General features: G+C 39.8%; 1 protein-coding gene across 12 annotated transcripts in view; it reads left to right on the plus strand.

The window, feature by feature from the left end:
* Window positions 1–1,268: 1,268 nt before the first annotated feature.
* FN1 (fibronectin 1) overlaps window positions 1,269–23,417 on the plus strand; it is a 69,143-nt gene continuing 46,994 nt past the window's right edge. For 9 of the 12 annotated variants that reach the window (XM_005909594.3, XM_070387006.1, XM_070387051.1 and 6 more), the window contains exons 1-12: window positions 1,269–1,653; window positions 2,576–2,704; window positions 3,686–3,823; window positions 5,294–5,425; window positions 6,619–6,756; window positions 9,766–9,924; window positions 12,190–12,381; window positions 13,256–13,435; window positions 14,056–14,232; window positions 15,774–15,926; window positions 17,292–17,420; window positions 18,443–18,586. In XM_005909594.3, the coding sequence (XP_005909656.2) occupies window positions 1,503–1,653; window positions 2,576–2,704; window positions 3,686–3,823; window positions 5,294–5,425; window positions 6,619–6,756; window positions 9,766–9,924; window positions 12,190–12,381; window positions 13,256–13,435; window positions 14,056–14,232; window positions 15,774–15,926; window positions 17,292–17,420; window positions 18,443–18,586 (1,822 nt within the window). In that variant the 5' untranslated portion in view covers window positions 1,269–1,502. The remainder of the gene's footprint in view (window positions 1,654–2,575; window positions 2,705–3,685; window positions 3,824–5,293; window positions 5,426–6,618; window positions 6,757–9,765; window positions 9,925–12,189; window positions 12,382–13,255; window positions 13,436–14,055; window positions 14,233–15,773; window positions 15,927–17,291; window positions 17,421–18,442; window positions 18,587–23,417) is intronic. The other 3 variants (XM_005909598.3, XM_014482893.2, XM_005909601.3) reach the window with 1 other exon arrangement.

The following is a 23,417-nucleotide window of genomic DNA, read 5'->3' on the forward strand; positions in this document are numbered from 1 at the left end:
CTAGCGACTTCTCAGATTCCCTTTCTACTCATGCCTTTAGAGGGAAAGACTGGGAAATCTTAAATGGGAACTTTCCACATTTCTTAGACTAAGTAACACTTGGGGAAAAAAAAGTCTGGCAGCGGGGCTGGGGGAGGGGAATTCTATGATGAAACCTATGTCTACCAAATGAAAATGCCAAATAAAAGCAAGGAAGCTACTGTAAGAAGGACAGACTGGAACTGGTCTTTTCTCAACTTTTAATGACTCAACGATTTCTGTTCTGTGTAACGGTGAACATGGGCAAGGACATTACGATCTTTCTCTCTCCAAGGTAGGTCCAACTTTACAGTTTTCAGCAGTCATCCCATCCCCAGGACAAGAAGACTCTCTTGCATATTTGGGGAAGAAAAAAAAAAAAAAAAGGCAAACGGCTGCTCTGTCCTTTCCAAAGAAACCTCGTTCTCCGAGTTTCCGTCTAGATCCGCCCCGCGGAATTCCTGGTACATAGTAGAAGCTCATTAAAGGGATCCTTTCTCCCTTCCGCCCTCCGTTGCCTTCCTCCCTTCCCACCCCTCACCCTCAGTTAAAACGTCCTCAGAACCAGCAGATACTGCGTTTAGAAAGGCGGAAGACTTGAACAGGAAGCTGTGAAGGCAAAGTGAGTCCCCAGTCATTGCACAGACCCAAGAGAGGGAACCGCAGGAAAGCCAGCCAGCCGCTCCCCGGGACGGCAAAGTCTACATTCCTACAGCTGCAAGGTGGTGGCTACTTTATGGTTTTTCCTCCCCGTCGAAGTACACTCCAGTGAGCGGAGATTTCCCCCCTACCCCCAGCGATGACGCAATCTGAACTCCCCCCTACCCCCCGCCTCACCCCAATAAAATATTTAAAAAGGGAAGCGGCGGGGGGCGGGGGGGAGAGGGAGGATGGACTTGCTATCCCTTGGCTACACGGGACTCCAGCCCCTCCCTTTCCTCCCAGACTACCCGTTTCCAGACGCTTCCCATCCCTCCCCTTCTGCCCCCCAAAAGTTTGACGACCGCAAAGGAAACCGAAAAAAGTTCTCTTGTCCCAATCCTGGCGGGCGATCAGCATCTCTTTTGTTCAAGGCGAACCCACAGTTCCCCTGACGTCACCCGGAGCCTGGGCCAATGGGCGCGCGGTCGGCGGCGGCCGCGGCCGCAGGAGGGTGGGAGGGGGTCCGGCCGGTCCCTCCTCCCCGGCGCCCGGGGCCTCGCGGGGGGCGGGAAGGGACCGTCCCATATAAACCCTGGTTCTCGGGGCTCGGCCGCTCGCGCCGGCTGCGCTTTGCAAGGGGAGGAGGGGGAGCCCTAGTCGCGAGCGGGGACGAGGCGACCTGCAGCCACAACTTCTTTCGTCCTCTCCTTCCCCTCTGTCCCTCTACCCTTCCCCTTCCCCATCATCCAGCCCTGACTCTCTTGGAGGTACTGGAAGGGGACTCCGCCCGCAGGTTGCGAAGGGAACCAAACTTAAGCGGCAAGTTGCCTCACCGTCTCAAGATGCTCGGGGGTCCGGGGCCCGGGCTGCTGCTGCTGCTGGCCGTCCTGTCCCTGGGGACAGCGGTACCCTCCGCGGGAGCCTCGAAGAGCAGGAGACAGGCGCAGCAGATCGTTCAGCCCCAGTCCCCGCTGACTGTCAGTCAGAGCAAACGTGAGTACTGACCCCAGTGGGCTGGAACAGGCTGCCTCAGGACGGGGCCAGAAAACCAACCAAAGTTGTGACTGAAGTTTTATGTGCGCGCGCGCGCGTGGCGTGTGTATACTCCTAAATAAGAGGGGTGCATTAAAGACTGGCTTTGAGCAGGCTGGTTTTGTGGGCTTAGGTAAGATAAGGCGTTGGAAGGCGGAGCTCAGCGATGTCCAGCAGTGCTGGTACCGACTCAGGTCATCCTCCTTTGAATTAACCAAAACTCGTTTTTAAAGAGAAAAATGATGCACCCCTTTAAACTTTTATTTTTGGGATTAGTGTGGTCCTTACGCCTATTTTCTTTGTTACTAAGTAATTGGTTAAATACTTTCAAAATGGGGATGAGGGGAGAGTAGCTGAATAATTGTGCTGTGCCTACTTTGAATGAGATGTAATTGCTTCAAAATGCTTTCTCAGGATGCTTCTCCAAGAACAGAGATTGGAATTCCTCTTCCAGTTTCTCAAAGACACACCCTCCCTTTTCCTTGGCTAATGGAAACTGCTTAGCATTGCCCTTCTTGACTTATTACCCCCAAAGAGCGCTGAAATTCCTTGCACATTTTAAAATGTAATTCCCAGTTATCTGCTTTTCAAAATGTTTCCATTCCTTTGGTGCAGACCCATGGCCAGATGGAAATGACATCATTGTATAACATTTAACTCAGTCAAAAGAAAAACAAAAGGAATACCTAAATATCTACGTGTGCAAATGTGTGGTTAACTCTTTAGATATCTAGTTACTTTTAATTCTTCTGATGCTCTGATGATTAACTTTTTTCCCCTTCGTTTGTTGCTTAGGCTCATCAATTTAGTCATGCAAGAAAATTCCATACTTTGGAAAAAGGAAGGATCCAAATTTAATGACTTTTTTCTTCATTTCTTACAGCTGGTTGTTATGACAATGGAAAGCACTATCAGATAAACCAACAATGGGAGCGCACCTACCTGGGCAGCGCCTTGGTCTGTACCTGTTATGGAGGGAGCCGGGGCTTTAATTGTGAGAGCAAGCCTGAACGTAAGTGATGGGGAGCCTGCCTAGTTCTTAGTATCTTCTACTTATTATAGTTATTAGAATCTAATAGATAGAGAAGTAGGGCTTGTTGATTAAATTTAGGATTAGTAGTAAAATTACATATTCCATTTCCCTAATAGAATTATCTTTAAAAAATGTTTAATAACTGCTTATATTTGCTTTTCAAATTATATTGTTCTTTTTACCTTTAAAACAAAAGAACAAATATATCCCAAAGTAGTTTCTAGGGTCTTCTTTCTGTTTTACTTTCCCAAAACGTTTGATGAAAAACATGAATGAAAAAAAAAAGAAAAAGAAAAACATGAATGATGTGTCTTCTCCCTTCAAAGAAAAAGAATTGCTTATAAAATTCTAATTTATTAGAAAGTAATTCCAAATCTTAGACTGTAAGATTATGGGGCAGAAAGCACTTTGGGCAGTACATTATCAAGCGATTTGTCAGCTGCAGTTCAACGTAAAACCACTGACTACTTCAAAGTTCTCATTCCTTTATGACTCTTGATCTATTTCTTGTAAATTATGGCAACTCCTGCAGAGAACCACTGATGAGGCCAAAATGGAAATAGTAGGATTGACAAGGGCCAGTACTGGGGTGGGGGTGGGAGCTCAGATTGTTCAAGTGGACCTTGGTTTGATTTTCTGCCAGAGAGAGGAATCTAAAGTCCTTCCTTCACAATCTAGCTGGTCCTAAGGTTGTGCTTTATAGCTTTTTCCTTAGTGCCTGAGAATCCTTTCCAATGGAAATTCGTCACCAGAAAATTAGAAAACTTGTCAAAGGTTGAAAACTGAGGCTTTGTTAGACCCTAGGGTAAAATTGAGATCTCCTACTTCAAGTTTTAAAAACTTTCCACTGTCCCTTGCTACTCACAGAATAGAAAAGAAAGGTTTTCCCTTGGATGAGAGGAGTGGAATAGAAACGGTTTTCCCTATTAAGGTTCACATGGACTTTCAATCTTCCCTCAGCTGAAGAGACTTGCTTTGACAAGTACACTGGGAACACTTACCGGGTGGGTGACACTTATGAGCGCCCTAAGGACTCCATGATCTGGGACTGTACCTGCATCGGCGCTGGGCGAGGAAGAATAAGCTGCACCATTGCAAGTAAGAATGGCCTTCTGTCTAGGACCTGAGATAACAGTGTGAGCTTTTCCATTCCCATCACTGTCACTTTCTGTTATCCATGACCGGATATTCCTAATGTGGGGATTTATCCCAGGTGAGCAGACACCCTTCTATGGCCACACAGCTGATTCCTGTGCCTCTGAAAGGTGGCTCTGAGCACAGGTGGAGGCAGTGTTCAGTCTGTTTGCATTTATGAGAGACAGAGAGAGAGAGTGTGTGTGTGTGTGTGTACACATGTGTATGTAGCCTAACCAAGCAAATCTCTTGGGTTCCATCCCATTCTTAGAGGAGTTGCCCATTTTATGTTATCTGGGCATGTTCAAGCCAGACTGCTCATGTGGTGATCTGCAGTGATTGGAAAGATGGTCAAGAAGAATGAATTAGCCGTTGTGTGCTCTGCTAGTCTTGTTAGCAATGTACACACTGCTTGGATCTCACAGAAACAGTCTGGTTTCTTTGTAACCAGTAGTTTATAACCAGGAAGCAGAGCTCTCTATTCCTAGGAATAATGTGGAATGAATTTTCCAAGGTACTTAGGGATCTGGACTTACTCTCAGCAATTCTAGTTTAGCTAAGTCAAACTTTCCAGTATGATTCATTGGGTTACCAATAGCTTCTATTAACACAGCATTTAGTGTTTTTTAATCCATCGCTGTATAAGTCTCTTAAAGGCTCAGTCCAAAAGACAAATCAGACTTCCCTGGCGATCTAGTGGTAAAGACTCTGCGCTTCCACTGCCGGGGGTGGAGGTTCAGTGTCCGGTCAGGGAACTAAGTGGCACTCCCCCAAAAAAGCATGATGTACAGCCTTCTGGAAAAGACAAATCAGTCTCTTGTGAATAAGCCCAATCAGCCTGTCCTCCGTTTAATGTTAGAGTTTATCCAAGATTATTGGTATATGTTAAGAGTCAGTGTTCCGTAGTGTTTACATAATGTTTACATAGTGGAGAGTTTAACCTTTGTATGTGCCCTTGTGTTTAACCAGATTTCCACACTTGCTATGTATACATCTATTTGCTTTCCATCAAAAAGACATTTGTATCCTAGGGTGAAATACGGACTCTCTGCATCCTGAAAGCTGGAATTCTAGGTCTAGTGTGCCTTTTGCATTGAATTAGTCTCAGGCTAAACCCACTATGTGTGTGTGGAGGCCATGCCTGGCAGCCTTTCTTTTCTACTTTAGAACTCAATTTCCTGTGATCTCTCTGGGGATCCAGGATTTATGACTCCTTTCTTTGCTATTCAGATTTCCTCTGTGGTTTACCATTGTGCTTAAACCAGACATTCAATTGAAGGACCCCAAATGACCAGACCTGTTAACTTTTCCCCTGTCCCCGATGGGAAAGCTGCTCTCTTTGGCTAACCAAAGGGGTTGGAATATGAGACTTTTTCTGTTTTAAAACTATTTTCTGTCCCACTGTCTGTAACATTTGCTTTTTATCTTGAACAGACCGCTGCCATGAAGGGGGGCAGTCCTACAAGATTGGTGACACCTGGAGGAGACCACACGAAACTGGTGGTTACATGTTAGAGTGTGTGTGTCTGGGTAATGGCAAAGGAGAATGGACCTGCAAGCCCATAGGTGTGTGACTTGGGGATACATGGGGGTGGGATACACAGTCAAAATGTTGGGTTCAGTCAAAATTGACATGACAGGATACCTGCCTTCCAATAAAAAAGATAAGAGACTGAGAATTTTATTTAAAATAATCAAATGTGTAATCCATAGTCTTCCTCAAGGAATCAGTTCAAATTCCCAACCATGTATAGAAGTCTTAGGGATTCCCAGGTGGCGCCCTGGTAAAGAATCCGCATGACAATGTAGGAGATGCAAGAGATCTGGGTTCGATTCCTGGATCTGGAAGAAGGAAATGGCAACTCAAACAGTATCCATTATCCTTGCCTGGAAAATTCTGGGGACAGAGAATGCTGGTAGACTGCATATAGTCCATGGGCTGGAAAAAAGTCGGACACGACTGACCATACATGTATCAATAGAAGTCTTAATTTTTTTTCAAAGCTTAAGATAGAGTTGAAAGATTTAGGAAGAAGTCATTTGTTTTCTCTAAGATCTGTTCTCAGATTTCTCCTTGGTCAAGATGTAAATTTTTTAAAGGTAAAAAAAAAATGAGACTTTTAACATCTTTCTTTATTGGAACGTGGCAGATATAAACACCATATGGTGTGTGTTTTATCATCTCTTGGTCATTTTTTGTCAAAATTGCTGTTTCCTTTGGTGTCGATCTTCAGCTGAACTCTATAGATACAAATCTAAGAGTTTCTGGCTATAAATTTTATTCTGATCTCTAATACAGAGGTTTTTTCTTTGTGTTGCCTCTATATTTACAGAAATCCAAATTTTAAATAGCTTTCTTGTCATTTTATGCAGGCATTCATAATTGGTCATTTTTAATTAAGATTGGAATTTTGCATATTTCGTCTCAATATGCAAGAGATTCATAGATCCACAGGAGGCACATAGATCCTTTTTGCTCAAAATACTGGTGTGAAGAACGGTGCTAGCTGAAAATGTCCAATCCGTGTACTTACTCGGAGAACAGAATTTCTGCCTGCCAACTTGGCTAGAGCCTCCTTTCACTTCGGTTACTTGTTCTGTGCTTAGTTACAGGGCGTGCCTTTCTTTTTGAAGAGAGTACCACTTAAAAAAATGTGGTTGGGTTTTTGCTTACACAATATACTTAAAATTACAGGGAGACAGCACAATTTGAAATAACTCCTTTTTTTTTTCTGTTTTTCCTTCCAATTTCCCTACAGCTGAGAAGTGTTTTGATCAAGCTGCTGGTACTTCCTACGTTGTTGGGGAGACCTGGGAAAAGCCTTATCAAGGCTGGATGATGGTGGACTGCACTTGCCTGGGAGAAGGCAGCGGACGTATCACTTGCACCTCCAGAAGTACGTTTTAGATCTGTATGTTAAAGATGAGGCCAGGCATTGTTTTCTGGATTCCTAGAGAGAATTGTCGTACGATATCACATACAACATCCGTTCCTCCAACATGCTAACATTTGGATGTCAAGAAAGATTTTGTAACCAACTTATTCTACTTTGTCAAAGAAGACTAAATTAAAATAAAACAGCTTAGTTCAATAAGGTCTCAGGTTATCAGCTACTGAGAAAGAACCTTAATGTTCATTTCAGTGCCAAATGTGTTGCAGACCCAAAGATAAGTTGCAAATGTTTCATCTAAGTGATCACTGAGATATTTTCTAAGTAGCAAGGAAATCTTTAAAATAACAGGCACATGCATCTTTGGGCATGTGAATGCTCTTGACATAGAGAGGAGCAAAGCTCTAAAGTTTTGGGCTTCCTTCTGTGCTTGACATTTAAGTAAGGCATATACATTAGCAAAGTTGATAAAAATAAAAGGTACTTATCCCATAGGTTAAACTATGTTTAACCCCTATTCTGGGGTTAAGGACAGTGTCTCTGTAGGTTTATTAGTGCTGTGAAGAAGCTAAACTTTGAAAGTTTCTGAAAGAAACACTGGTATCTCTGTAGCTCCTTCTAAGATTGCCCCGAGGCCTTACTTTTTGCCTTAGGGATTCAATGCTCCTTTTTTGAAATGTCAAACTATAAAGTTTGTGGAAGCAAAACAGCTATCAACTATCAGTGTTATACATTTAAAATCAAATCTAAATATTTTGAACATGTCTTATCTAGCTGGAAGTTTTAACCATCTCATCATGTTCACCATCCAAATTTGAATTCTTTCAAACAAAAAATAATCTCTCTTAAATAGTGGTAGCAATTTAAACTAAATGTTTTTGAGCACCTTGCCAGTTCTCTTGCATTTAACATTTTATTATGATTATCAGACTTTCAAGACCTTGGCGGCAGTGTTTTAGTTTAAGACAAGTTAGATGTTTGACTCAAACTCTTATCTATTATTTAAAGCTCTTCTAATAACAAGTTGGGAAAAGCTTCTCAAAGAAAAGTCATTTCTTCCATGAAATTTTTTAAGTCCCTACTTTATTCAGGATGGTGTAGGGATGCAAAAATGAACTGGACATTAGCCGACTTGTCAAAGAGAACTTAGTAAGTAGGTCAGGATGATGAGAAAGGCTTATATATATCATCTTCTACAAAGCACAGAATTAAACACTTTGAGACAGATACTGAAATAGTACTATGGAGGCTCAGGGGAAGACAACACTTGGTTGGAGATTTGGGAAAAAGTGTCACCAGCAATGCTATCTTTTATGCAGACTTCTGCTGTGGTGGGAGATCAATATGTGTCTGTATTTGTCTGAACTTAACATGAACTAATTATTTTTTATCTAACCCAGTGTAGTTCTGTTTCACAAACCAATCAAATCCTCTCTATCACATTACAGCATATGGACAAAGCTGGATTATAATTGAAACAGTTTATTTGCCAGATAATCATAGACTGATGGTAATTTAGTTACAAATTATCATTTTATTTTCTTGTCTGTCTAATCCCATGGACAGAGGAGCCTAGCGGGCTACAGTCCATAGGGTCACAAGAGTCAGACGTGACTAAATGAACTTAAACAAACATTATTTTATATTAATAATCTCACTTTCCCATCAAAGAGTTAACACCATGAGCAATTCAAGAGATGCCATTTTGTTAGTAATGTTAAATAGGTTTGTATTTGGTAGCGGGTGGGGTGGAACCAGGGGAGAGAATATTTTAGTTAGAGAAGTTGGTGGTGCCTTGAATTGTTTTACATAACAAATGAAAAAACAGATGCTGCTATCTTTTAATAGCTCCTTTGGGGCAGTTAGTTGAGACCCTATGAGACCTACTTGCCTCCCTATTGTTTCTAGTTTTCTAAAGAAAATCCCCTATGATAAGGTAGGTTGTAAATAGTCATGACTCAAAGCCAGGAGAGCCAGAGAAGGATACAGAGGGAAGACTAGAAAGCCAGGGGATGAATTTGGTCAAATAAACAATGTGAAAAAATGTAATGAATGAAAGATTTTTATCAAATTTAATGAACTGAATGACTAAATGAAAATTTGATGAGTGAAAAATAGCATTCTGGCAAACAGATGAGTGGAATTAGACTACATTCATATCGCTTCCTTCACACTGATTTAAATACAGTCACATCTTTCAGAAGTTTACCACCCATGGTACCACAGCTGAATATAAAGGTATCACCCAAAAACAGCTTACCAAACTTGAAGCAACTGTATTCTCCTTTTTTAAAAAAAACTTTTTATTGGAGTATAGTTAACAGTATTGTCGGAGAAGGCAATGGCACCCCACTCCAGTACTCTTGCCTGGAAAATCCCATGGATGGAGGAGCCTGGTAGGCTGCAGTCCGTGGGGTCACTAAGAGTCGGATACTACTGAGCGACTTCACTTTAACTTTTCACTTTCATGCACTGGAGAAGGAAATGGCAACCCACTCCAGTGTTCTTGCCTGGAGAATCCCAGGGACGGGGGAGCTTGGTGGGCTGCCGTCTATGGGGTCGCACAGAGTCAGACACGACTGAAGTGACTTAGCAGTAGCAGTGACAGTATTGTGTTAGTTTTGGGTGTACAGCAAAGTGAATCAGTTTTAGATTGTTTATTTATATCATTTAGCTCAGTCGAAAGAATCTGCCTGCAATGCAGGAGACGCAGGTTCGATTCCTGGGTTGGGGAGATTGGAGAAGGGTATGGCTACCCCCTCCATTATTCTTGCCTGGAGAATCCCATGGACAGAAGAACGTGGCAGGCTACAGTCCTTGGGGTCATAAGAGTTGGACACAACTTAGCGACTAAACCACCACCATTACAGACTTACTACAGAGTATTGAGTAGAGTTCCCTGTGCTATACAGTAGGTCCTTATTAGAAGCAACTCTATTTTTATTTTAGGTTTGCATCAAGCACTTGCCAAGCTCAAGCTGATTTACATGTTTTAACGCTCCCTTTCTGACACAGACAGATGCAACGATCAGGACACTAGGACATCCTATAGAATTGGGGATACCTGGAGCAAGAAGGACAACCGGGGGAACCTGCTCCAGTGCATCTGCACGGGCAATGGCCGTGGCGAGTGGAAGTGTGAGAGGCATACATCCCTGCAGACCACATCTGCAGGTGAGGCACGGGGCCCCGGGGACCCAAACGGGGGCACCTTGCACTAAGCATTTCCGCAAAGCCATCTTTCCCTTGGTGTGCCCTTGAAGGATGATGTGGCTATGAAGCTGAGTTCCTTTGCAGACTGTTAGTTAAAACTTTGTTTACTATCAAGTTTTTTAAACTTAAATAAAAATGAAACTAAAATGGATCTTGGGGGAAAAAAACTAATTTTAGTTCCAAGAGGTTAAACTGGTGGGCAAGAAAAATTACTAATATCATGAAACCTACATGATTTATATACAAAGATATAAATAAATATACTGAGATCTGTAGATCGATACACATGTGAATATTCATATATATACCCTTGTATATGTATGTTGAATATCTAAAGTACATTTTAATGGAAATGAGAAACTTTGCTGAGTTACATGATCCCTTGATTCTTCTGCTGGGAAGAGGGGGAAAAGTACATTTGTTCTTTCTCAGCATGGCATATATCTCCTTACCCTGACATTCTATTCTTTTTGTTGTGAAAACAATCCTCTATGTGTGGTTTCCATGCTCCAGCAAACTCTGTTGCATTCCATAAAATAATGCACAGTCATTTTCTTCATGTGTTGGGTTTCACATTTGAAAAATTCAGAGGAGTCCTAGACATGGGAAGGAATGACATAATAATATAAGCTTTTTTAAAAAAATAAGTTTTAATTATTTCTAGTACAAGACTAGGATCTTTGCATTATAGCTTGTTTTGTAAGAATCTAAAGAAAGAAAGAGGGCAGTCAAGAATGGGTACTTCTGTTATTATTCTTGCTCTATTTTGTCAAGTTTTCACTATACAATGCACTAGCATTATTGTTTAGTCTTTCATCTAGGTCATTTAGCAAAAAGTATTAATTACTTACTTGGATTTGCCTCCTTTTGATGAGTGTTCATCTTGCCATGAGCACTTCAGAAGGAGAACAAGATTGGATTTGATAACATTTTTTGTTATTTGATTACTTTCAGTAAAATTGCTGCTAACCTAAAAAAGAAACAATTACTAATCTCAGCTTACTGAAACAGTTTAAATTAAAAAGAGTAGAGGTTAATGGGGAGTAAGCATTCATTGATTGCTATCTATTTTTATTAGTATTACTAATATTAATACTGAAATGGCTCTGTTCAAAAAAGTCTGAGAGACATGGGGTTAAACCAATAAAAACTTTCTTCTATAGGAGCTTAATATTCCTTTGCATTGTGACTCTCCCAAGTGGGGTGTATGAAAACAGATGCCATGTTCCCCTGATATGTGTGACCTTGGGACCATTGTCTATGAAGTATTTGGGTTCCATTGTTACTCTGAAAGGAAAAATGTCTTAAGAGGATTGCCTTAGAGAGATGCTGAATTCAGTCTACCAGTCATTCTAGCTTCAGTTCTAATTCTGCTCCTCCTTGGGCCTGACCCCCAAGAGAACAGATTTCTATGTGTAAAGAAAAGATCAGCATATTCTGTTGTCTTACTCTGAAATGAAAGCTGTCTTAAGAGGATTGACTGATTTTAGGGAAAAAACCACAACAGAATTCCCAAATAATCTTTGGAGACACGAAATGTGGAAGGTGGAGGGCTAGTGAATAGGAAATCCAATATGGGTGCCCGGGGCACGGTCTGAGGAGCTCAGAGTTACATCGATGGCGAGAGGTCTGCTGCAGAGCTGCAGAGACTTCTCAAAATAATATCAGGAAGAGAAATGCCCAGATATTTTGGGCTAGTGGGAGCTGCTAAGAGATGGTGAGACAGACCATTACAGGCCAAGGGAAAAGCCTGGGGACAGCTCAGGGTACAGGAAGGGAAAATGAGAAGCTCAGTGCAGATGAGGCATAGAACAAAGGATAAAGTGGTCTGAACTGAATGAAATGGAAAGAATGAAGTGAGCTGATCAGAGGTTAGGTGTAGAGGACTGTAAAGTCATGGGCTTTGGCTCGCTGAAATGAGTAAGCAGTCGTTGGAGGTACCTGCTCTGTGGAGTGGCAGAATAATGTTGGTGATTTGGAAATACACTCTTGGTAGCTCCAGGTAAGCTGGAAGGTAGAGAACACTGGGTAGCCTCTTATGGATTATTTCTTAGGCTGAGTGCCAAAGCTAATGCAAAGAGGGAGGGGCATTTCTTTCCAATCTCAGCTCAGTAAGAAGACAGATTGTAGAGTCATCTGGATGAGACCTTGAAGATACCGGAAAAGTACTCCAGGAAGTAGCTTTCCCTTAACCAGCTCTGTGACTTTTCTTTCTCATGTCCTCAGGATCTGGCTCCTTCACTGATGTCCGAACGGCCATCTACCAGCCCCAGCCTCATCCTCAGCCGCCTCCGTATGGTCACTGTGTCACAGACAGCGGTGTGGTTTACTCTGTGGGGATGCAGTGGCTGAAGACACAAGGGAATAAGCAAATGCTTTGCACTTGCCTGGGCAACGGAGTCAGCTGCCAAGAGACAGGTCTGTGTTATCTTTTTTAAAAAGGGGACCAATGACTTTCTTATTATTTAGACTTTGAAAGGCAATACATTCATTTACCAAAAAATGTAAAACAATAAAACAAGAAAAGTTTATAACCTTACCAGCCTATGATAACAACCATGGTTGGCATTTGATATCTATTTTTTCAGTCTTTTTAATCTATGTGTTTTCTTTCCTGTAGTAAGTATTAAGCTACTGTGTATTTTTTATCTGTCTAAAATGTTACAAGTGGTTACTTTCTGAGTAAACTAATCCATCCCTATTTAGTACTCTAAATCCCAAAGTTCTGAACCTTTGTGATGTAAACTTCTTTCAACAACCTGGTGCAACTCTTCCAGGCTATAAAAGTGGTAGAAATTGTAGCAATAATAATTGGTGCACTTGACTTTTCCCCTAGTACAGCTTCTTGTATTAATTCTTATAGCACCAACAGAGCCATATATACCCCTGCAGGATCACTTGAGCAGCATCCTTAATTAACCTGTAGTAATATATTGGGTTGGCCAAAAGTTCATTCAAGTTTTTCAGTAACACCTTAGAGAAAAACCCGCATGAACTTTTTGGCCAACTCAATAGCTTTGCAAATGGGGAACTGAGGCATGGCTGCTGAGGTGGTAACAATGGATGTCAGAAGAACTCGGGTGTTGTTCTACCCACAAAAAAAATGTGGCTTTCTGAGTAAGGTATTTTGATAACACTATGATCTGGTTAATACTTATAGCTAGTCATATTCATAGTACTTTTTCCCCCCTTTGAGGACACAAGGTCAGCCTCAGTTAAGTGGAAAATAAGGAACAATAGTGGGAGACAAGTGCAACTCTGTTTACTGAGACCCTTTTGGTTATGCTTGTAGCTGTAACCCAGACTTATGGTGGCAATTCCAACGGAGAGCCGTGCGTCCTCCCGTTCACCTACAACGGCAAGACTTTCTACTCCTGCACGACCGAAGGGCGGCAGGACGGACACCTCTGGTGCAGCACAACTTCCAATTATGAGCAAGACCAGAAATATTCTTTCTGTACAGACCATACTGGTGAGTATCCCAGGGGAAAACACAACAGTGAGAAAACCCCATTTCTCATGCTCTGTTTTTATTGGCCAGCAAGCTGGGCGTTCCTTTCAAGGCTACACTTGAGAAGTACCACCTTTGTGTTATCTGGACCCAAGGGACATGGATGGAACTAACTTTACAGTTAAAGATCCTCCCAAGTTTCCCAGTCGTCTTGGGAAATGGCACCAAGGGAAAAGCCCTCCAGTGCATTTATTTTTGACACATTGGGATCATTATGTGATTAAAGATGCTTATATGGGAAAATCAGTAGGCACTCCCCCAGGCTGAAGACTACATAGAAGGCAGGCCTGAGTGCTCTTGCTTTTGTTTTGGCTAAAACCATGATTTATTCAAAGCGACCATTTAATCTTTTTCTTTCTGGCTGGAAAAATGAGAGCAAAAATTGGATTTAAATCTGCTTGAAAGGTGAAGGTGAATACGCTAAGGAGGCTTAGAACTGTATTATTAGACATCTTTTATTCTGAGACACACTCTGAATTAGTTGCAGAAACTTGGCTAGTCTAGTCGCAGTAATTCCCCACTGTACATTGGGAAGCTCAGTTGCAATCTTTTTCTTCTGACATGTGTGTTGTTTTGGACAGTTTTGGTTCAGACTCGAGGTGGAAATTCCAATGGTGCCTTGTGCCACTTTCCTTTCCTGTACAACAACCACAACTACACGGACTGTACTTCTGAGGGCAGGAGGGACAACATGAAATGGTGTGGGACCACGCAGAACTATGACGCTGACCAGAAGTTTGGATTCTGCCCCATGGCTGGTAAGATGAAGCCCTTGTAGGCAGTCGTTTGTGGTGTAAGACCGAAGAATAATGTTTGGCTTACTTCTGTTTCACGCATTAAGACTTAATTTTTAGACAGCAGAAAACGTCATGATCTAAATGTAATCAAATATTTAAGAATTATATAATTATTCATATGATTTATAAGAATTATATAATTATTTAAAAGTATAAGAATTATATAATTGTTTATATGATTTTAAAATCCCACTGTTATAAAATCCCACTATTATATATGTAGGGGTCTGCCCTGGTGGCTCAGGTTAAAGCCTCTGCCTGCAATTTGGGAGACCTGGGTTTGATCCCTGGGTCCGGAAGATCCCCTAGAGAAGGAAATGGCAACCCACTCCAGTATTCTTGCCTGGAGAATCCCATGGACGGAGGAGCCTGGTGGGCTACAGTCCACGGGGTCGCAAAGAGTCGGACACAACTGAGTGACTTCACTTTCTGGCTTCCCTGGTGGCTCAGACTGTAAAGCGTCTGTCTTCAATGCAGGAGACCTGGGTTTGATCCCTGGGTTGGGAAGATGCCCTGGAGAAGGAAATGGCAGCCTACTCCAGTATTCTTGCCTGGAAAATCCCATGGACGGTGGAGCCTGGAAGGCTACTGTCCATGGGGTCGCAAAGAGTTGGACATGACTGAACGACTTCACTTCACTTTACATGATTTTTAAATCCCACTATTATAAAGTCCAAAAACATGTAAATACAATAAAAAATACTTTTAAAAAGTCTGGAAATACACTTTTTTTTTTTTTTAAACAGGTGTGTCTTTTGTAAAAAGCACACAGCTGAGTAGCTGAAAACATTCAAGTGACTGCCGCAGTCACAGATCTGCAGTATTTACATACAGCTTTAGAATAAGGTCTGTCACTTATTAAACACCAAAATGACCCAGACTCTGTATTTTCCAATCAGTAGGGATCTTGTTTTAAAAGGCCATGCTCTAGTTTGTGTGAATGAAGAAAGGAGAACCAATACCTTTTGTTTTCAAATTTTGAGAGCCACTAGACTACTGATAATAGAATTAAGAATCCATGTGCTGCAGTCAAGTGTGAATATGAGGCAATGAAACATCAGAAGGAAACTATTAATACTTAGGCTTACTTTTATTCCTCTAATTTCAGCAAAAGAAAATTTGGATTTAGAAGGAAAACACATATTAACTTACAATTCTATACCCATACACATTGTTTCCCTTTGATCTAGAATAAACTGAAACTAGAAAAATGTTATGGGACAGTAGTCAAATCCAGATTTCTAGAACATTGCAAACCCCTTGAATGGGTAGGCATAATTGTGGTTAACATCCCTTAACCATACTGTAATTTTTCCTTACAACAAACCTCATCTTCGGACTATGTTTTCTCTCTCTGGTAGTCAGAGCTCAGTGAATTTTTGAGGCACAGAAGACTTCCAAGAGAGTTCTTAGGATCACCAAACCAGACTGATAATATTGCATACATTTTAGCCCTTGTGATCGTTTATACAGTAATGCATTTCCCTTCTGTTTCCAAACAGCCCACGAGGAAATCTGTACAACCAACGAAGGGGTCATGTATCGCATTGGAGACCAGTGGGACAAACAGCATGATATGGGCCACATGATGAGATGCACATGTGTTGGAAATGGTCGTGGAGAATGGACGTGTGTTGCCTACTCTCAGCTCCGAGGTATGTGCACTTGTTAATGAAAATAGCTGAGAGGACAGAGAATACAGAGAAGCAGACTTCTTCGTGAAAACTTGTGCTTTACCAAAAGCAGGAGAAGAAGTATGCAATGCCACTCCATTAGCCTACTGTGTTGGATAGGTTTTACATGTTAGACAGCCAGTTAAGAAAATCTGGCAGAGCATTTCTAAGATTCTGAAACATTCCCAGGATGTAAGTACTTAGGCTGAGCCAAAAAGATGACTTCAGAGAATAGAACATGATCACTTGATATCACTTGATCCTTTTAGCTTAAGGAAATGGCAGCCCACTCCAGTGGTATTGCCTGGAAAATCCCATGTACGGAGGAGCCTGGTAGGCTACAGTCCATGGGATTACAAAGAGTCAGACACGACTGAGCAACTCAAGTTTCTTTCTTTATGCTGTTGGATTCTTGTCTAGAAAAGACTGGTCAATTTTTGTAAAGAAAAGAGACCGTGCTATTCTAAAATCAGATCTTGGCAGATCTCCTTTAATTCAAGGAGACAAAGACATAAAGACCAATTTCTTTTGTTCACTCGAGTTTTTCCCCTTTGGACCCTGGTGTATGATATAAGGGTTGTTGATCTATTAAAACTATTTTAGTGTTTCTATTTCTTTGGTTTGAAAAATAAGACTTAGGTAGAGCTCTGGGTTGATAAATAGTCCATGTAGCCTCTCTGTTGACATTGGCCTGGACTTGTTCTCCTTTTATGGGGCCCGATGGATGACACAATCCAGGTCTAATACATATGATGTTGCAGAGCTGAAAAGGACACTAGGAAGGCATCCAGACCAAGTCCTCATTTTACAGAGGAAGGAACTGAGGCCCAGAGAGGGAAGTAATTTCTTAGGATCTCAGCAAGTTAACAACAGAGTTGGCCTGATTTTGTTGTTGTTGTTAACTCTCCAAATGTCATTTATGGTATTCTATTTACACATTCCAAGTATCTCCCTAGCTCTGCTATTCCAGAGATGAGACCATCGCATCATGCTGGGTATCATATTAGAATGTTTAATCTGCCTCCTATTTATTGTAACAAGCAGAGATCTAAAGGTCATTTTGAACCCAGCAAGAACTTGTTCCGAAAGTTAACATTTGTTGTATATACTTGTATCTCTAATCTGTACAAGTTTATAAGAGAGAATTATTATTTTTTTTTTTGCAAGAAGTGTAGTACTGACTAAGCTTTGGAAAAAAATGTTTATTCTATGCCAGTAGAAAAGTTATTTTAGTGGAAGATGTTGCTAATTAAGTGGAGGGAATTATATGCTTCGAAAAGTGTAGCTTCTTTTATTTCATCAGTGAAACTTAAAAGTTCTCCACCCATCCCACTGTTTCCTAAACAGATCAGTGCATCGTCGACGGCATCACTTACAATGTGAATGACACATTCCACAAACGTCATGAAGAGGGACACATGCTGAATTGTACCTGCTTCGGTCAGGGCCGGGGCCGGTGGAAGTGCGATCCTGTTGGTAAGTAGCCTTGTGTCTCTAGCTGGATTTAAACACTGAGTATAGCTAGCAAGTTTCAGATAAGGAGAGTTCTTTGATATTACTTGATTGAAACTGGCTCTAGACTTTGATCATGGCCTGCAGAGAGCTTGGCAAAGTCTTTTCTCTAATCATGGATCAATATCTAAACTTGAGAGTGGTAGTCAATTTATTTTTGCTGAATTTGGTAACACATGAAGGTTTCCTTTAGTTGAAACAAATCTGTTTTTTGGTTCTGAATCATAAAGATAATTCATGTCTGAAAGAGAACTTTCCTTTGCTGACTGTGCAATAATGTGGACAAATGATTATGCCAGTAAATATCTCCTTCCCAAATTCCTTATTTTTCTTAGCTGCCCTTTTAATAGATCTAAGCAAATAGTGAGGGTTGGGCCTTAAAAGAGCTCTGTTACCAGCTTTAAGGTAATCCATTAATATTCCTTTACTCAAAGAGACATATTGCTCACCCAGAAAACAAACTGATCAGATGAGTTTTTTTGACCTGCGATTGTCAAAGCTGTGAGAGGCCTGAAAGGCTTTCTTAGAAGCTGCTCAGCAAGTTATTCACTAGTTGAAATTTAGCTCAGTTCATTTATATGTAAAATTAAGTCATCCACATTTTGAAGACATGTATAAAGTGGTATTTTATCTTTGCTCTTCAAATGGTAAACTGTTTGCATTAAGATGGGTAAAATATAAAATTAATTTATTTTTCTCAAATTAAGATTCAGGTTGTCAGTATATACTGAAATCTAAATCTTAACATTTTTATTTAGAAATGTTATTCTTTTAGAAAGCTAATTATTCCTCCCAATGGGTACTTTTTGACCATTAACTGTCCAGTAAGGTATAAGATATGAACAAAACATTTTTGAACTGCTGTATTTGTAAGGACAGTTGCAAGTTTTTATTAAAACTAAGAATCTGTGCACTAGCACACCAAATTCACATTTGTCACTTTAAGTTTTGAAGACTGCTTAATAGTCTACTTGTGTATGTTTCAGATCAATGTCAGGATTCAGAAACCCGCACCTTTTATCAAATTGGAGACTCATGGGAGAAGTATTTGCAGGGAGTCCGGTACCAGTGCTACTGCTATGGCCGTGGCATTGGGGAGTGGGCCTGCCAGCCCTTACAGACCTATCCAGGTAAGTAGCTTTATGCCACTGTATTATAAAATACACGGCAACAGCAGTGTTTATTAACACTCTGAGGCCGAAATTGGTATCTCCTCCTTTTCCTATCTTTTTCTCATTTCACTGTCTAGTCATTAATCGAATATTTTTTACTTAAATGGTTTTCCTTTCTCCCTAGTCAAGTAGGAGTAGAAGGCTGTGAAAAAGTGCCTGCATGTAAATTTGTTTCTTAACATTGTAGAACATTCCATTAGGTTAAAACACTGGCTAAATTTCATTTCTCATCTGTACCTGTAAGTGGAAACCATGGAGTAACCGATGCTGGGAGTAAAGGTCAGGATTTTATGTTATGTTACTTAACAGAAAGATTGCATGGAGAAATCGCATGAAATGTATACACATTCATTCATGTGTATCATACACATGATATGTATTCATTCAGTGTTTCATCCAGGCCCTTTTTTTGTCAGAATGTTCATGTGTTTGATCTTTTGGAGTCTGGAACAAAATATCCTGGGTCCAGAGTTGAGTAACTTGGTCAGTTCTCTGCCCAGGCTGTTCAAATACTCAAAAATGTTTATTACTGGATTTTTTTCAGGTCACAGGACATAATGCCTAGCTGGAGGTGTTATTCATTTTTTAAAAAATTGAATTTAATTTTTGCTGAGTGATGAGTTAACAGTAAGATGGGTTGAATTCTGAAACTAATTTTTAGGCATCGTGGACTTCCTGATAGCCCAGCGACTAAGATTCTGCCCTTCCACTGCAGGGGGCATGGGTTTGATCCCTAGACAGAGAAGTTCCACATGCCTTGTGGTGTGACCAAAAAATAAAATTAATTTTTAGGCATCAGTTACTTAAGCAATATCTGAGATCAAAGTCTCTTGACTCTCTGCTAAGTTAAGATGTGGCCTATATTCAGAAATAGAGAGATCGTCAGGACATTGGAACCTACCTATGACAGAAATCAAGATTCAGTTAACTAAATCCTTTTTTAATGTGATAAGAGATTTACTGTCATAAAGAAAAAGATATGGAACAACTTGGCCAAAAACAGTGTTTGCCAAGACATGGATCCAGGTTTGTACATGCTGCTAAGTAGATACAAGTCAAGCTTCATTCATTATTTCCTCAGCTGTAAGACAGGAAGATTTTAGCTGATTACCTTTAAGTTCCTTCCAGCACCAACAAACTAATAATCTGTGATCCTAAAAACTGTTCATATATACCCTTTCTGAACTTAGAAGAGCCCCTCCTCTCCCCTGGCTTCAGGCGCTGTCTGGGCTACTGAAGATGACTTTGCTTAACAGGTTCTCAGCATAGATTGACCTGGCTCTTAAACTGTATTTTGTGGTAGATTTGTGTGTAGGAATCACTTAAAATAATTTTTTTTGTTCAATAATTTTTAAAGCTCTGCAGAATTACTGTAAGTTCAGAAAGTATATAACTGAAGCTTTTTTTTTTTTAATGATACAACCAAAGGATCAGATCAGATCAGATCAGTCGCTCAGTCGTGTCCAACTCTTTGCGACCCCATGAATCGCAGCATGCCAGGCCTCCCTGTTCATCACCAACTCCCGGAGTTCACTCAGACTCACGTCCATCGAGTCAGCGACATTTCTAAAAAATCTCTTACTGTCTATTTATGGTTCCACATATGGTGTGGTGGTCTTGAAAGTGATTTCCTTCTTGGTGAATTAGAGAGAACTTTTTTTGCTCTCTCTTTTAAAGTAAGCCTGTTCACATAACAGCTTGCTGGAAGCCTGTAGGTTGACACGCCAGAGATGAAATCTAAACGGGAGGGAATCCTCCTGTGTTGGACTTTTATGTTTTGACCTTGTTTCTACTCTTCATAACAGAAGAGCCCATTGAGCATAGAGGCGATTTCAGCAGAGAGGAGATTGGCCTCAGTACACAGTCTGGGTCTTATCTGTGTGTTTGGTTTACTCAATGGTTCCTGCCTGGCTTGTGGGGCTTTCAGAGTGTGGGAAGGATGATGGAACAAGAGATCACCAGTCCGTTGTCTCTGAGCCTTGCCCTGTTTGTTCCTCCTACAGAGGATTCAGTAGAGTTGTTCAAACTAACAGAAGATAAGAGGCATTTGGTTTGTCAATAAACAACCAGGAAAGCACAGATCTCAGCAAACTAAATAAAGAAAAAAAGGGCTGAGTTGCAAATGCATGAATGTTTAACTTCTCCAGGGTCACTATTACTGGAAATTATTCATTTGGGCCTTATTTTCAAACTGGTTTTGAAAGTATAGACATTTTGTCATATCTCTTCATAACTATTTCATAATTAGTATGATTATATTGAATAAGAGAGGGAGTCAAGTTTTCACAATGGTGTGAGTCATTGCTCAGGTTACTTTACAAAGTTTTACCAATTAACCAATATCAAAAGGATTATCAAAATGCTAAGTCTAAATATAAATGATGTCAGAATTTTCAAATTTCTTGTCTTCTAATCATATGTGGAAAAAGTGGCATAGAGTGATAGCTGGAATTTAATTGACCTTACAAATCATGGATAATTTTTTACTCTCTGAACAAAATTGTGCTAAATGCAAGATATCTTATTACTGTTTAGGGTAGTTCCCTTAAAGGTGAGCTATGGTACAAGGCTAACATTGAAAACATAGGGTTTCAAACCAGCACTTGAAGTTCTAGAGGAAACCTTATGTTGTTTTGCTCCATCACTGAGTAAAAACCTCTGAGTCGCCTGTTTCTTTTTCCTCCCCTTTTCTTCACTATCCTCCTCCTTGTGGACATAGCAGCATGCTTAAGCTTAAAGGTAGGCAGTAAAGGTCACTTATGTTATCTAAAACTTAATTTTGATAAACATGTAACCATCATAATTTTCTTAAGATTTATTTTTAATTGGAGGATAATTGCTTTATAGTATTGTTTCTGCCATACATCAACATGAATCAGCCATAATCATCATGAATCAGCCATAATCATCATGATCTTTTTTTAAAATTTAAGACTATTTTTAAGCAGTTTTAGGTTCACAGCAAGATCAAAAGGAAGGTACAGAGATTTCCTGTGTTTCCTCTGCTCCCACACAGCACAACATCCTCTAATATCAACATCCCCACCAGAGTGGTACGTTTGTTACAATCAATGAACCTACTATTGGCATTTAATCATCCGAAGTCCTTGGTTAGCTTTAGGAATGACTCTTGGTGGTGTACATTCATGGCATCATAAACTTTTTTCTCTCAAAATCATGGTTGTTAAACTAAAATACATATCAGGCATCTCTTCACATGAGGAAATTATGGTAGGATTTCTTTTAAGGATCAATATTTAAATAGCCTTATACCAATTATTGTAATATAAAAATGTGATAGTTCTATATTTACTGATTATGGGAGTAAATAATCACATCTCTAAAATTTTACCTCAATGTTTGTTTTTAAAAATGTATTTATATTCATATATATATAATGGTGAAGGAGTGATTCAAAGAGGGTTGTGGAATTGACTTCTGCCAGTTAATTAAAACAAATACCCTGCCATGATCTATGAAATATACACTTTAGAATTAAAAATTGAGAATTTTATTTATTAATTTTGGTTTTTGTACAGCTTACAAATATGTGTATTAGATGAAATTAAGATTTAAAGAATGTTTATTAGTCTTGAGCCTAACTGAATTATTCTCATCATGGAAGTGAGTATATTATATGCAAGTTGTATATTTGTTCTGCTAGATAAAACTTTATTTTCAAATAAAATTTAATAGTGAGGATAATAATTAAGTTTGAAAATCAATATTTTTTCTACGACCTTATGGAAAACTTAAATCTGTTAATAATCTGCTGAACTGCTCTAGCTAACATGCAAAATTTTGCTCTGTTTAACAGAATGTCAGTTAGAAATTCTTGGAAACGTTATTACAAGGAACTTTATTTCTAATAAGTTGAACATTGAGTGACATCATAAAAAAGACAGTATTTAATAGTGTTCTGTTCTGCAGGCATAAATTTTCCATTTATTTAATAATTATCCTAAATAGAATCTACCCTATTAAGAAATTGATTCTACTTCTCTTGTTTTGCCTTAAAAAAAAGCAGAACCAAAACCACACACTAAATTTGTTGATAATAGTTTTACACATTAAAGATGTGGAAATATTAAATTTAGTATACACTTCAAAATGTCATTTTATTGATAACTACTTTTGAAAAAATGTAATTTTGATCTCAGCAATTTGACCAATCAATGGAATGATTTTAGAGCAAACTTATTGAATAAAAATAAAACATTTTCTGAAACTGATAGGATATTAGACTGAGAGGATGAGGAATAAAATTGAGTCTTTAATTATTACCTTTGTCTGTTTGTCTAAGATTCTACCCCATTTAGAAATGTGTTTGTTTTACATCATGTCATATGGCCTTTGGAATGTTTTTTCTTTCTTGATGGTAGATTTGTCCTTGATGAAAAGCTCCACAAGCTAGAATTTCCTTCAAAGACGTTTAGTATAAGTAAATGAAGTTTGTATTCTGTATTACATTATTTGTGTTAGAGTGGTTCCACAGTTTTCTCACAATTCTTTGAAAAAGGAGAAGAAAGCAAACTAAGTGGCATTTAAAAATTTATTTTATTTGCTTATAAATAAGTTTGAGTTGCATTTTTCATGTGAAAGACAAGAAGCTATCTGCTAAAAAAGAATTTGTCTCATAGAGAACAGACCTGTGGTTGACAAAAGGAAGGGCATAGGGAGGGCATGGAGCGGGAGTGAAGGGTCAGCAGGCGCAAACTATCACACACGAAATGCATGAGCCACAAGATCCTACTGTTTAGCACAGAGAACAATAGTCAATATCCTGTAA

Source organism: Bos mutus, chromosome 2, assembly GCF_027580195.1.
Source record: "Bos mutus isolate GX-2022 chromosome 2, NWIPB_WYAK_1.1, whole genome shotgun sequence".
Taxonomy (NCBI): domain Eukaryota; kingdom Metazoa; phylum Chordata; class Mammalia; order Artiodactyla; family Bovidae; genus Bos; species Bos mutus.